Source organism: Pelecanus crispus, chromosome 1, assembly GCF_030463565.1.
Source record: "Pelecanus crispus isolate bPelCri1 chromosome 1, bPelCri1.pri, whole genome shotgun sequence".
NCBI lineage: Eukaryota > Metazoa > Chordata > Aves > Pelecaniformes > Pelecanidae > Pelecanus > Pelecanus crispus.
In genome coordinates this window covers 142,294,587-142,308,654 of record NC_134643.1, presented here as the reverse complement: position 1 = coordinate 142,308,654, position 14,068 = coordinate 142,294,587, and the positions used below count along the sequence as shown (strand labels likewise).

Genomic DNA, 14,068 nt, shown 5'->3' with positions numbered 1-14,068 from the left:
GTAGTAGGTTGTGGTAAATTACTATCTGAGATGTCTGGTGTGCTACCTGTGTCTTACCCCGCGGTACGTGTTACGCCGAGGTGGTGCATGCGGCAAGTACTACGTGCTGCTCTGAATCATAGAATCATAGAATGCTTTTTTGGGTTGGAAGGGACCTTGAGAGATCATCGAGCCCAACCCCCCTGCAGTAAGCAGGGATTGAACCTGCTCTGGTCCATTTGTTCTGCATGTGAAGATTTGACAGGCAGTTTTATAAAAGACTGGATGTGGGTGGGCTGGGGGCTCCCACTACGAATAGGTACTGCTGATACATGAGTATGACATAACTGCTGGGTCCCATTCTGTTAAGTGCTCAGCTTCCTTGGAGGGCGTTCGTCTGTGTTGCATGGGCATCGGGCCTGTCTGGAGATAAAAATCCACGGGCAGCCTTGGTCTGATGCATCCTGACTCCTGCAGTGTGATGTGCGCCATGAATGGGGTGCACTTCTATGCAGCCACCTGAAAGAACTTCAGGTATGGGAGTGTTAATAATGGCTTTTGCTCTACTTCTTCAGCCAAATTAGCCCTGACAACAGTAAAAGTTATTTGGTCAATAAAGAGAAGAAAAATAACAGTAGCTGTTTACTGAGTGAATACCAAATCTTGGGGGGAAAAAAAGTAATTCATAGTCTAGTAATGAAAGACCTGTGCAGTTGCACAGGAAAGGAAAATGAAGATTGCAAAGCAAAATGTAAGCAAAGTGCTGGACTTTGCAAGTTTGATTAAAAGTTTTTAGTGCAGGGGGGTTTATTTTTTACCCTGGTTTCCTAGGAAACTCAAGATTTCTCCAGTCATACTGTCTGTTCTTGCCTGATAGCTTTACGGCTGTTGAGAAGAGGACAGAATCTTCAAAGATTTTCTTCTTTGCTTCATCATTTTAACATTTTAACAAATCTGTAGAAAATGAAACCTCCAGGTTAACTTTCATAACCAAGAATGGCCTTTGGGACACCTCAAGCATTATCTTTTGCTGGCTAGTAAGCACACCCCTAGCTTGAAATCTGGGTCTGTAACTGCTTTCTCTAATGCCCAGCATGGGAGAAATTCTTTGGTGTTTGGCAGAGGGGCTGCAGTTTGTGGAGGACATGGACGTGTTATGGGGTGATGATAATCATAGGCTTTGTGAAGAGTAAGTTTATGATGCTGAAGGCTTGTAGAGGAAAATTATCATACAGGAGGGGTGGGGGGAAAAAAAAAAAAGAAATAACCAATACAAGAAAGTTCATGTTAATCCTGGTAGATTTGGATGTTAGTTACCCTATAGTGGTGGTGCCTGCACAGTTCAGTTACGCATGTGTTGTAAAAACCAGCCTTGTCTGAGAAGTGGTAGGACAAATAACTGACTAATACAAATTGTGGGATTTTTATCTGCAGACGTCAGTGGCTTGTACCTTGCCTCTTCACAGCAAAGTGTTGACCAGGTGCTTTCTCCTATTTCAAAGCCACATCTACTTTCATCTTCTGAGTCTGTTTCTTCCTCACCATCCAGTCGTGGCCAGAAAATCAGGTAACATTGTATACAAAGCAACATTTTTAACCTGCTTTTTAAAGAAACATTTTTCTGTTCACGATGATAGCTGCTTTTACAACTCAAGTAAAACATGAATTTGATAAGTGAGAACTTTTCTAAAGACAGATGAGGATTTCCACTCTTCAGATCATGCCTCAAGAGGAAGGTAGTTTTAAAAAAAACAAATACCACCCTCTCTCCCCAAGTCCAAATACCTTTGGCAAACATGATTTGATGTTTTCACCTCTGTTAAATTTGTGCTTCCTAGCAGTGCAAACTTATGTGCAGTGAAATACTTAAACCTCAAGTGCATTGGAAGCTTCTGATGAATGCAGTGTTTATTCAAAAAAAAAAAAAAAGTCTTGTCCTATGACAAAGTAAAACTTGATTGACTTACAAAGTGGTTTGTAAAGTCATTTCACTGGTGTAGTTGAGCAAGGATGAAAGGTTGTTCCAAAGATTCCCTCTGTTGGGGAGAAACAGTAATGGTAGCACTAGCTCCAAAGCCTAAAAAAATCCACTGCCATGGAAACATTTTGCTAGGCAAAGGACTAAAAAGCCGGGGGAGTGAGAATGGGAAACATCCTAAAGGCATGATAGTTTAATGCAGATAGAGCAAATTGATAAATATCCATCACTGAAACTTAGCTCAAATTCTGCTGTTTAAGGATATTAATTCCTCTGTTATTAAAACACTGTTTCGAACTGTGCTTCTCAGCACTTTCAGTTTGTGCTATTTGAACCAATGTAAGTATTTTTTTGTTACCGTGTGTGGCTTCGAAGGTAGAAGGTAGTTCATTCAGTGTGCGCTGTGTCAGCACTAAGGCACACCTGACAGGTACAAGTCCTACAAAGTTTAGATGTTCCTGGGCTCAGGTCAGGCTGATTTACTTTGTTGGTTTTCAGGCTGCTGTAGGTAACTCCTTAGAACTCTAGATTTAACAATAAAATTCTGCTTTTCCCTTTCTTCTCTGCTTTTCCCTTTCTTCTCTGCTTTTCCCTTTCTTCTCTGCTTTTCATGTGTCAGTGTTCTGATGAACTTTTCAGAGCGTTGGATGCTGTTATTTAAAGCAAGATATGTTGTGGGTCCTCATATTACAAGAGAGCTGCAAGTTCTGCAGCACTTGAAATCTATTGTGTCAGTGTAGACCTTCTCTTTGATTGTCTTTCCTTACACAGTAGACCACTTTCAGACAGCTGAACGAAACATTCATAGTTAACAAATAAATACTTCATTAATCACTAATTTCAGAAAACATGTTTTCTTAACGTTTCCTAAAAATGTAAAATTTGTTCCTAAAAGTAAATCTGAGTTAAACAACAACTGACTTGCATACCTATGTATAGTATCTATGAAAAAATCTTACTTTTTAAACATGTGAGGAATGTATGCACATGTCCAAGATATATCTGACTTCCGGTTTCCCATAACTTTGGACCATATTGATAATTTAAAAATTCAGACTGTATTCTTTTTTGGCTAAGAATAATGCCTGTATTGTGTTGCAAATGGGAATGTGAAGGTACTACAGTGGCCAATTAACTGACTATCACTTGGCGTGTCTTATTTATAACAATCCTATTGGAGATCCTCACCCTTATCTGAATTACCTGAATGTGAACGTATTTTTGGCAGTTTGCTGTCATGGGCTCTTTTGGTATTTGACAGGTTTGATTCCTCTAGTAGGCTTCTGTGCCATTGGTATAAATGTGATCCTGAGAAGGCTAACTGGAACTCCTGCTGACATTGTAGACTAACTTAAAAAAACAAACTCCATTTCAGAAGACGATGTTGGGTCTTGAGAAGGGTAAACTTCATGTCTCAATGACTTGAAATAATTTTTCAAGAAAAAGGTAAAACTACAAGCTCATCAAAAATTCCTGCCCAAAGTAGTGATAATCTCTTGTCTTTCCCATATCAGAACAGGCCTTTTGCATATGCTCGATGTTCAAAAGCTAGTGAGGTGGTAGTTGATGCACACAAAAACCCTTAATATAAAAGGGCCACTAATTCCTTGAGCAAAGCTATGTCTCTTATTGTGTCTCTATTTTTCACATCTGTGACCTGACTGACAAGCTTTTGCTGATTGAAACTCGGTAGTTTCTGCTGTCTGAGAATTTAAATCAAAGCAGCTGTACATTCTCACTTTATTCATTAACAAGCTGTAATGCTAACTTTTTGTTTCCTCTGAAGAGCTCATTCAGGTGCCTGTATAACTGTTTTCAGAATAGGAATCTCCAGTCTCCTTTGCATGTGGGAAGGGGATGGGTAGCAGAACTTTTCTCTTTTCCTTTGTTTTGTTTTTCAAGATCTCTTTTAAGTAAATGAATTACTTGGTAAAATTAAGCTGCATAAAAATGACTTCTCTTTCCTCTCTGTATCTCCTGTTTCCATGTATGAAATTCTTCTATTCTTAACGGTCACTGCTGCCTCCACTCTCCAAAACCGAAAATTCTGAATAGATGTCTTCAGAAAAAGCTTGAGTATTTAATTTTTAACGTTTCTTTCCCAAGAAGAGACACTTGAATTGGCCTTAGCCTGCTAGCCATCATTCCAGATTTGATGGCTGAAGAACAGCTTGTCCTGGGGCAGCTCTAGCAGTCATACATAGGGCTTTCTTATTTTATTGTTACCAAGTCCTCAATACACATTTAAGGTAGAAAGGGTCTCTTTTGTGGTTAGAATTGGGGGAGAGCCTTTACGTTCTTGGCTTTGAAGCTGTTGGGATTTCTAGGGATGGTGACATTAGTTCCTTTAAGTGGCTGCCTCTTCTTTCCCTGCTCATTGACATTTTCTACAGTATGTCTCAGATTTGCTGTATTCCTGTGACTGACCTTACAAAGTGAAGGTTGAGCGTTAACCTGCATGTTAAGGTGATACAGGAAAATACACTGTGAGGGACTGTGCTTCTTCGAAGGATGTGATAGAGGCCACGCTGCCTAGAGTGAACAGTATGAGCAAGTTGTGTTGCAAAGAACAGGCCAGGGTCTGGGCAGGCAGCTGTGGGTTGTAGTTGCTTTCTTGGATTCCTTGTGACAAAGCAAGGGCATGAGGTCCCAATAATTTTCTTGAACTTGCTGCTTTCCCAAGACTTTCTTAAAGGGAAAACATTCTTTTGTTGAGTATTTTTTAATTTTTTGTGCCATGGACTGTTTTCTGTTACATAAAATATTTGAGAAATGCATGTGTGGGCTTTTCCAGCTATTTACTCTCATTATTAGGCAAATGCCACATCATTGATGTGTATTAGTTTATGACCTGTAGATTTTAAGTGGCAATGGGAACTTCTTTAAAAAGAAAAGAATATGATGCTGTAACGCCAGTAAGCCATTACAAGTTAGACGTCTGTTAGTGGGGAAGAACAATTGCTTCTGTGACTACAGGAGCTCCTTGTTTGTTTATGTTTCAAGATATGAGTGGTATGAAGGAAGCCAATAAGCACAGACAGGAAGACTAGAGTTACAAGGCAGATTATTATCTAAACCATTCCTTTTTTGTTTAGGGATGAAGAAACCGATTGTGAGGGTTGTTACCAGTTTAAGGCTAAAAAAGAAATTTCAGACATTAACAAAATAGTTTAGATGGTGGTTGGGTTTTTTTGTTTAAACTTTAATGGTAATTATAAGCATAACTCATGCAATTTAATTGTTTGGTGTTGATTGGCACACCAGTACTATTTTATGGAATATTGACATTAGGTGCAGTCCAGGGTTTGGTTGCCAACTTTGTTTGATGGAATGAATTTTGAAACCTGTTTGGAAACATGTGTGTTTACTGGTCTTCATGAGCCAGACCTCTTCTGTTAGTTGAATCTGAGGCAGTTTGACTGTCTTTCTAGCAGTGTTGCCGGACACAGTATTGAAGAAAGGGACATGCGTGTCCTTGAACCTTGCATCCTTAAGAATTATTTAACACTTAACCATTTCTGTGAAGAAAAGACTAAAAACATGAAGTAGACTTCCAGAAAATTCAAGTTCCTTTTATTCTGTTGTATTTAATTTGCAGAGTATTTTTCCCTACTGACGTTACTGAACTATCCTTCTGACAATGCAGATTTATTTGTTTGTCCCCAGATTTACATTTTTTTATTGAACATGTCTCATTGTGGGGGTATGTCTTGTTTGTTCTCCACTTTTGCCCTGTAGAAGACCTGAATTCTGTAGAAATTGTAAGCACAAACCTATTTATGCCGTGGTGAAAAGCACCAGCTGGTGTGAAGTAAGCTCCTTTATGAACTGCTGCTGCTGAATTTCATTAGTGACCTGCACTCCTTTTGCTATTCAGGTTCTGGTCAGAGTTTAGTAGCTGGGTCACGTGAGAGATACTGTTTTTTCACATTATCTTTCTGATGAGATAAATGGAGATTTAGAATGAGGGCACTAACCTCATTTTTCATAGCACCCAGATTTTCACCCCTGCATATATGTTTTGCCAGACATCTAATCCTAATACATTTCAAACACATCTGTTAAGGTGACATCAAAATGGGAATTAGACTGTAACAGAGAGCCTAAATAGGCGAATTTCTTAATTTCAGTTGACTGTCGCACTTCATTGTATTTCTCCTTTTTTTTTTTTTCTTACTACTTTTGAGAGTGTATTTTGTTTTAATGCAGTGCCTTTGTGTCACACATAGGCCTTGGGGAAAGGGTGCAGGGAGATGGCTATCAGAGAGATGGAGCTGACTTTTTGAGTCAGAAAGTTACAGCATTTTGGTCGCATGTTTTTTATGTTTGGTTGAGTCTGTTGCTAAGCATGTGAGTAATCCTTGTATTTAAATCTCAGATTGCTATTTGCTTGAAAGTTTAGCATTTATATTTATTAAATTGTTTATATTCTTCCTCCTTCTTTCAGACTTCATAATCAACAAACAGATAAACAAGATTTCAGTGATATCCCCAAACCAGAGAAACTAATGTATGAGGACCTTGAAGAATGCATTTCTTCTCTTGAACGTAAGTTTTAGTGCATTTTAGGCCATTTGTTTAACACCTTAGGGCTTAACAGTTGTAAGACAGTTGTCTTAGTTTAAGACTGTAGTTGGAGAGAAAAAATTCTGATATGTTGGAAATAAGAAAAACAGTCTCAGGTGATGAGTATGATTTTCTTCATACTTGCATCTTTAAAGGACAAGGGTATGTAGTAATAGGTAGATACTAAAATTGAGTTGGTTCTGAAATTTGGGAACATACTTTTTGTTCAGAAATCTTGCATAACCTTCTTCTGATTGATGCATGTAGGTCTGACAGTTGTTTCAGAATGTTTTAAAGTTGTGTAGGATTTTTGGTTTTTTAAACAGCAAAGTGTACTAGTATATGAATTAACTTGAGGCTCTATTATATTTGCTGCATAAAGTAAAACTCCAAGGAGTGTTCATCAGGGACCAATATCAGAGCAGTATTACCAAGTTGTAATTCTGCAGATAAGTTTCTGCAGCCATTGCATATACTCTTGTTGATTTTTCCTTCAGTGACTGAAGCTTAAATAGTATTATGAATTAGAAGTTACTTTAGAAGTCTGTAAGCGTGTGAAGAACACTTGCAATTATGGTGTCATTAATCAGCATCTCTGAGTAGTTTTGGAACATACGGTTCAGTTACTGAAACATGAGTTTTATCCTAATTTTTTTTGTTTCTCTGAGGCCCGGATTTTATTTATTTACATTTCTGCTCTCTGTTGATTGCAGGAAGAACTTTGTCATTACGTGGTGTTTTGCATTGCGTGCTAGAAAATGTTTCCTTCTCTCTATATGCTGCAGTCAAGCCTGCAGGGGTCAGTTTTCAAAAATTTTTGATGTATCTAAGGTACTGTAAAAAGAGGATAATAAAAGTTAATGCACTTTATAGCCATTTGTATATGGAGAGAGAAGCAGAAGGGCAGTTACTGGCTTTATTTCCTAGTTTTCCAGCATTTGAGTGACATCTTAATGTTGGACCTGAGAAGCCTTATCTCCCGTGAAACTCTGGGTTTAAAGTAAGTGAAATGGTCAATGAGAAAGATGTGAACAGTAAGCTGAACACCTTTCCAAATTTTGTTAGAGGTCTGTAAAGTCTTGAGGCTGGTGGAGATACGTCATTGGGTGGTATAATTAAGTTAATAGTTGGTGAAGAGGTTATAATTATTGTATAGGAGAGTTAGAATCACTGATTTCAAAGAAAATATTCCTAACTGGCGTGTTTTCCTGGGTCTGAGACTCGCTTATTCTTTTGGTTGTTGTTAGGTCATATGGAAGATGGAGTGATGTCCTTGCTCACTCTCCTGAACCTGTGAGAATATGGCTTTCAGTATTTTAAAAACCAACCAACCATAAAGAGATATTGTTTGTTTAAACAGCAAATCTGCTGATAGTGTTTAGTGGTAACTAGCAGAAGCTGATGACTCATCTATGCATTTCTCTGTGAAGTTTTACTCAGTACATTTGTTGTTTTTTAATTTACCTCATTTAGTTTTCTTTTTATAGGCTTTAAATGCATTATTTGAATGTGAACAAAGCCTGTAGTCACTAATGGTTTCTACTCATCTCATATTTTAATTAGATTTAGATTTATTTGTTTAATTTCATATTAGAGACTTCTAGGAATACATTACATATTTCACTTTTATTTTATCACATATGAGAACAGAGTGGCATTTTCTTGGCAATTAGGCCTGAGTAGATGCTGTGCCCAAATAAGTTACCACTGTATCATTTAGTGATGTGTGGTAGTCAAAAGAGTAATTTTAAAAGTTTGCATATGCCAATGATTTCTACATCAGCAGTACTTTAGTTGGGTCAGACTGCATCAAAAGACAGTCTGGGTGTGTAGAAGGAAATCAGAGTGGCAAAAAAAAAGGAGATGGTAACCCAGGAGTAATTGGGGGGAGAATAAGCATGTAAAATGTAAAAAGTAAATAGAAGATATAACGAAGGAAGAAGTTGGGAAGAGTAGAAGAAAACAATGGAGCAAAGGAGATGCCAGAAAATATGGAAAGCCTTTTAATCTTACTGTGAGTGAGCTCTAGCAAGAGAAGATTGGAATGTCTGTTGGCAGTAATTGCTTTTAGTTGATGTGCTCATCTTAAGGAAATAATGCATCTTTTGCTGTCCACCCTTACATGAAGGAGTGAAGGTGTATGAAGAGTGTTACCTTTTTTTCTTTTTCCTTTGCAGAAAGGTTAATGTAAAGATGTTTTGTACTATATTGTTTTGCGTTTGGGTTTTGTTTTGTTTATTTGTGTGCTTAGCAGACCTTTAGAAGTTAGATACAGTATTTAATAGGAAAGTATTTTTGAAAGGAATTTTTTTACTAATTAAATACCCTGAAACATACTGATGTCTCAGACGGAAATAATGTTGTTGAGAACCTTATAATTTAAACCTAAAGCTAGAGAGAGAGCAAAAAACCACAACAGGTTTTCTTTTGAGTGCGATAGCCCATTATTTTGGTCTTACGTAAAACATACATAGAATTTACTTGCCTAGGCAAAGCTGGTAGGACTTCCTGTTACTTTTGTAAGAAACTGAAAACTCATAACTTTGCTAGACTGACAGTTTGTCAGAAATTTTCTGTGATGCTTTCATCTATACATCTATACTACCTTTAAAAGAACTTCAGTTTAAAGAGATTCAGACCATTCTGAGAGAGGCTGATGGGTTTGGGTGTCTTGTTTTGCTTCGTGCAAAATATTTCAGTTTTATTATAACATGGAAAAGAAAAATGCTTGAAACCTTGATAATATTTGAAGGATGGGAAATTGATATTTTCTAAACCTTTACCCAAAACTTAAGGATATATATAAGGTATCTGTACTATATTATACTAAATGCTTGGAGAAACGGTCCTGCACATTTCAGTTTGGCTGCCTAGAGATAATGGCTACACCTGACTTTTTAATCTCTTTTTGCTTTCTCCCATAAAATTGAGATACTAGCAGTCTGCATACTTTGCAAATAAATAATTAAGAAGCAGTTGGGTATCATAGCAATGATCACCGAAGGAGTACAGTGATTGTGTTACTGTAAATTCACAGCCACATTGTTCAGGGAGAAGAAAATACAATGTGGAATATCTGAGTTAGCAGCACCCATCCCGTGCACTGAAGGCAGCAAGGATCCTAATGAAGAAATAGTATGTGATCAAATAATTAAAGGTTGTTTTATGTGCATGGAAAGGATGAGCTAAGCTTGGACATGTAATTTTTCTGTGACCTGTATCTTGATTGTGTAAAGAAATGAAAATATTTTGGTTTTCTGTTGTATATTTATTCATGAATCTCTTTTGGCTTTGTAAACAGATGTGTTCCAATAGCTGATTTTAAAACTAACAATTCTGTAATTAAAGAAGCAAGTACAGCCTATGATAATTCTTAATCCTCAGGGAAATGGTCAAGTTGAAGGGAAAATGCTCAATTAGTGCTGATATTTATGTGTTCTAATTCAGCCATTCCCACACTTTGTGTCCATTGCTGTGCTCCGCTATTGTAATTACAAAATAATGAAGCCATTGTTCAAATTTCTTCTCCAGATCAGGGGGACATTCCAGAGCAGTGTGAAAGTGATGCCTTGCATCCATCTGGGGACATCGTCAATGGAAACCGTGTCACAACCACTGTGCCAGCGACAGCCGCTTCGCTGCAGGACTTAAGTGAGTTCTCAGCTCAGAAACAAAAGTGAATACCCTTTTTAAATGTCAAATGTATAAAACAAAAAGCCAAATATTTAACATTCTGTAGGTACGTATGCTGGCGTGATGGAAAAATCTTTCCAAAAGTGCTAATTATGTAATAAAGAGGAAGGAATGTTTTCTTTTGCTTTACTGCATGAGGTTGTCTTCTTCACCCTGTTTTTAATTTAAACACTTCTGCCACCCGTCCCACCCCTGTGTCCAGCTTCTGGAGAGACGATTTTGGTTTTTTTCTTTTCTCTTTAGGATAATTATTATTTCTGCTCTTGATAGAAATAAGACTTGAAAGGCTTTGTCTTGGTGGTTTTGGGTTGGTTTTTTTTTTTTGAAGTATTTTATGTACTGCTTGTCTGGATTTTTTTCATTTTTCTTGACTCTGTTCGCAAACTGTATTATCATAATGTTGTTTTAATTCTTGGGTAGATGAGGATGATTTCAGTGCAGCGTGTGCCGCTTTTCTAATTGTTCTAGATGAAGCATTATGATTATTTTTATTCAGAGGAGAGCATTCTAGCTTCTAACAGTACCCAGTATTTAGTTTGCCCATCTAATTTCTATCTGAATGCTGTTCTACTTACACAGCTTTTTAAATATACTGGTCACATCAGCAGCGTGTCCTGCAATAATTTCAAAGGTTTTTTTTTTAAGTACTTTGCTTTATAAATATGAAGAATTATATCCAGCCATATTGCAGAGAGGAAAAGAATACAGCAACATGAACTTTAGGATAACAGAGATTTAATGAGAAAGTCCATGGTAGGAATGAGAAGTGCCTAGAGAGATTTGTCAACTCTCTGGCTTCTGTTTTGGCTCTGCTGTTTAACTCTTAGTGAGTCATATATCAGACTAAAAATGTATAGAGTTGGGAAGAAACAGTACCAGATACCTAATAACAACTTTGGTATATGTATAAACAGTTGTTTTTAATTTACTATTATTGTTATACAGGAGCCTGTTACTTATTTGTATGCTACTGTAGTAGATGACTGAACTACATAAATCAAATCACAGATGTTGAAACCATTTTTCACAGCAGTGCTGGATCAAAGACAGATTGAAGAACACAACAGAGAAGTTGAGAAAAACTTAGAAGAAGAAAGGCAAGCAAGAGAAGAAAGGAGAGAGAGAGAACAACAGGAAGCTTTGGAAAGTGAGCAAAAAGAAGTGGAAAAGCTTAACAAAGGGGTGAGGATTTAGTATTTTAATTTCTGACAGTAATGCAGCTTTGTAGTGCCATGTATTTTAGGATTGCTCTGTGTGTTACTTGGTTAAAAATACATTTTGTTCTTTAAGTGCAAGTAGTAGAGGCTAAGTTCTTTTATGTACTTGTGTGATTAACCAAAGAGTCTTGCTAGAATTTCTCCTGATGCCAAGGAAGTTTTTCACTGGAAACAGATGCTTTTTCTTCAGTGCTTCATGTAACTGGAAGCTACAGTTTTATGGCCAGAACTTAGAAGGCAGCTGTCACCATGCTGTCGGAACAAGCTATACATTTGCTGACTTTCTGGTCTGGACCGCTGCCGGTGGGACACCACCAGAACACGTTAATGTCCATCTGGTTGTTAGCCCGTGTCAGGGTATTTAGGGTACTTTCTTGGAAGCACAGGTTATAAGGAGACCCTAAGCAGTTTGCTTAAATCCCTTTGAGCTGATGTAACATGTGTTGAAGTAGTCTTGACCAGCCGGGTTAGCTCAGTTGGTTAGAGCATGGTGCTAGTAACGCCAAGGTCACAGGTTCAATCCCTGCTTACTGCAGGGGGGTTGGGCTCGATGATCTCTCAAGGTCCCTTCCAACCCAAAGCATTCTATGATTCTATGATTCTGGGCTTCTAGGAGCTGTATAAAACTTGTTTTTTGTTCCCTCCTGTTTCGTCTTCCTCTTCCCACCCTTAAACCTTGGTTAATTTGATTCAGTTTAATGGTACCGATCAGACATGCTGATGCTACCCTTCACACCAGCAAACCAGGCCCTTCAGGAAACTCGCATAGCTGTGTCAGCTCCTCTTCTTCAGTTCACATGTCGACATCATGCATAGAAGCCTCAGGCCTCACAGCATCTCAGACACCTACACAGGGTTAGGGTGGGATTTCTTGAATGTCTCTTTTTGAATTGAAGCAATAGCTTAACATTCCGTCTTGAACTGCATGTAACAAACTTAATGCTCTTTGGACTGGCATGTTTTACCGAGGCTAACATGAAATCCTGCATGTAGTGCAGGTATTTAGGTATAAAGACATTTTTCTTGAGCTGATCAATATTTAATTTTGTGTCTTAAAGTGGATCCAAGACTTGACGATAATAGATGAAGACAATAAGGAGGGAGGAAAATTTGAAAACAGGAATTCTGGTGCTGAAGGTGACTTTAAGGATCCTACTCCAAATCCATTAGAAAAATATATGAGAATAATTCAGCAGAGCAGAGAGCAGGAACTGGCAATCAAGGTGATTATTCTTAAAACCCGGTCCCAAAAATATTATTGGCTGAATTTATGTCATGCTAAAATATGCTTAGAATGAAAATAATACTCTCATTTCTTTCTTCATTCAGAAGCTTTAGGTAACAACCTGCAGAGATGAGTGTTTGGATTTGTATTGCAGAAATGTGTTGATTCAAAAGAAAAATAAATGAAAACTCTTTTACAAGGGTTTGGTTGGTGGGTTGGTTGGGTTGGTTTTTTTTTTTCCTGGTATGCTGAGGGGGTTGTTAGTTTGTTTGGTTTTTAGGTACTAGGACAGTATTTAAACTGAAATGTCCTCAATTTTTAGTTTAAACCGTGTTTAAATGTTTAAATACAGTTTGAATCTACACAGGTCAGTTTGTGTTCCACTAACACAACTGACAGAATTTGTTCTGGCAAAATGGAAAATTTGACCTTAAAGAACAGGTATGTACATGGGTGAACATTATTTTGATGAAAGACTGCAGCACACTTTTGTTCCGACATTATCTAAACCTGATTTTCCAAAGTGTCATTATTCTAGATACAATGCAACAGTTGTAGAAATAGGGGATTTATTTTCAATTAGGTGCCTTAAAGTACAGGTGCTATTATTAAGAGTCACTTAAACCTTGACTTAAGAACCATTTACAGAAAGTGTATTTTCCTGTTGGCTGCCAGGATTCAAAGAAAGAAGAAATACAAGAATTATCACTTACAGAGGGACTTCTATCTAGTGAAAAGGATGACAGGTAAGGCTCACGTATTGCTCTTAATCACTTCTATTACCCCATATTAATAAATGGTTACAGTATGAATTACACTTAAGAGACATTTGCCTTCTTAAAAAGCAAAATAAACAAACTAGTAATCAAAAGCAAATGTGTTGGAAAAATTGAGGATCCTTCCAATTCTTAGACAGGGAAGTTAGGCACTACATGGCATTCGGCTCTGGGAACTACATTCACTGAGCTGTTTCAGTAGCTGTGGCAATTAAAACCTTTTATCTGCCACTGAGCAGCATCTCAGTTCCTTCGCAGTCAGCTGAAGTGTGAGCGATTCTTCTTGGGTAATGACCCTGTGAAAAGTCTGTCTGCACTGCACCTTGCAGGTAGTCTGCTAGTAGCACTGAATCTAGCTTTGATTTCTCAGCAGTATCATGGACTTTTGACAAACTCGTTCACACCCTTTTTTCAGAGATTTTTGGGTTTTTTTTTTTTTTTTGGCTGCCTGCACTGAGTTACCACAACTTGGGCATTTCCTCTGGGTCTCTCCAGACATCGATAAATAAGGATGTGTAGTTTTTAGTTGCTTGATAGGGGAAAGAAAAACCCCCAACCCCACGTCTATAAAATCTTTCAGCTTATTTGAAGATGCAGAATTGAAAAGATATATAAACAAAAAATACAGAACGGT

The 14,068-nt window shown here is 37.6% G+C and overlaps 1 protein-coding gene and 1 non-coding gene across 3 annotated transcripts in view; both read left to right on the top strand.

Moving 5' to 3' along the window:
• OFD1 (OFD1 centriole and centriolar satellite protein) overlaps positions 1-14,068 on the top strand; it is a 35,138-nt gene that overhangs the window by 20,573 nt on the left and 497 nt on the right. For both annotated transcript variants that reach the window (XM_075719350.1, XM_075719359.1), the window contains 6 exons: positions 1,414-1,546; positions 6,405-6,505; positions 10,055-10,174; positions 11,247-11,398; positions 12,492-12,656; positions 13,334-13,404. In XM_075719350.1, the coding sequence (XP_075575465.1) occupies positions 1,414-1,546; positions 6,405-6,505; positions 10,055-10,174; positions 11,247-11,398; positions 12,492-12,656; positions 13,334-13,404 (742 nt within the window). The remainder of the gene's footprint in view (positions 1-1,413; positions 1,547-6,404; positions 6,506-10,054; positions 10,175-11,246; positions 11,399-12,491; positions 12,657-13,333; positions 13,405-14,068) is intronic.
• Positions 11,895-11,968, top strand: TRNAT-AGU (transfer RNA threonine (anticodon AGU)). Its single transcript has one exon. It is a non-coding gene; the product is annotated as a tRNA-Thr (tRNA).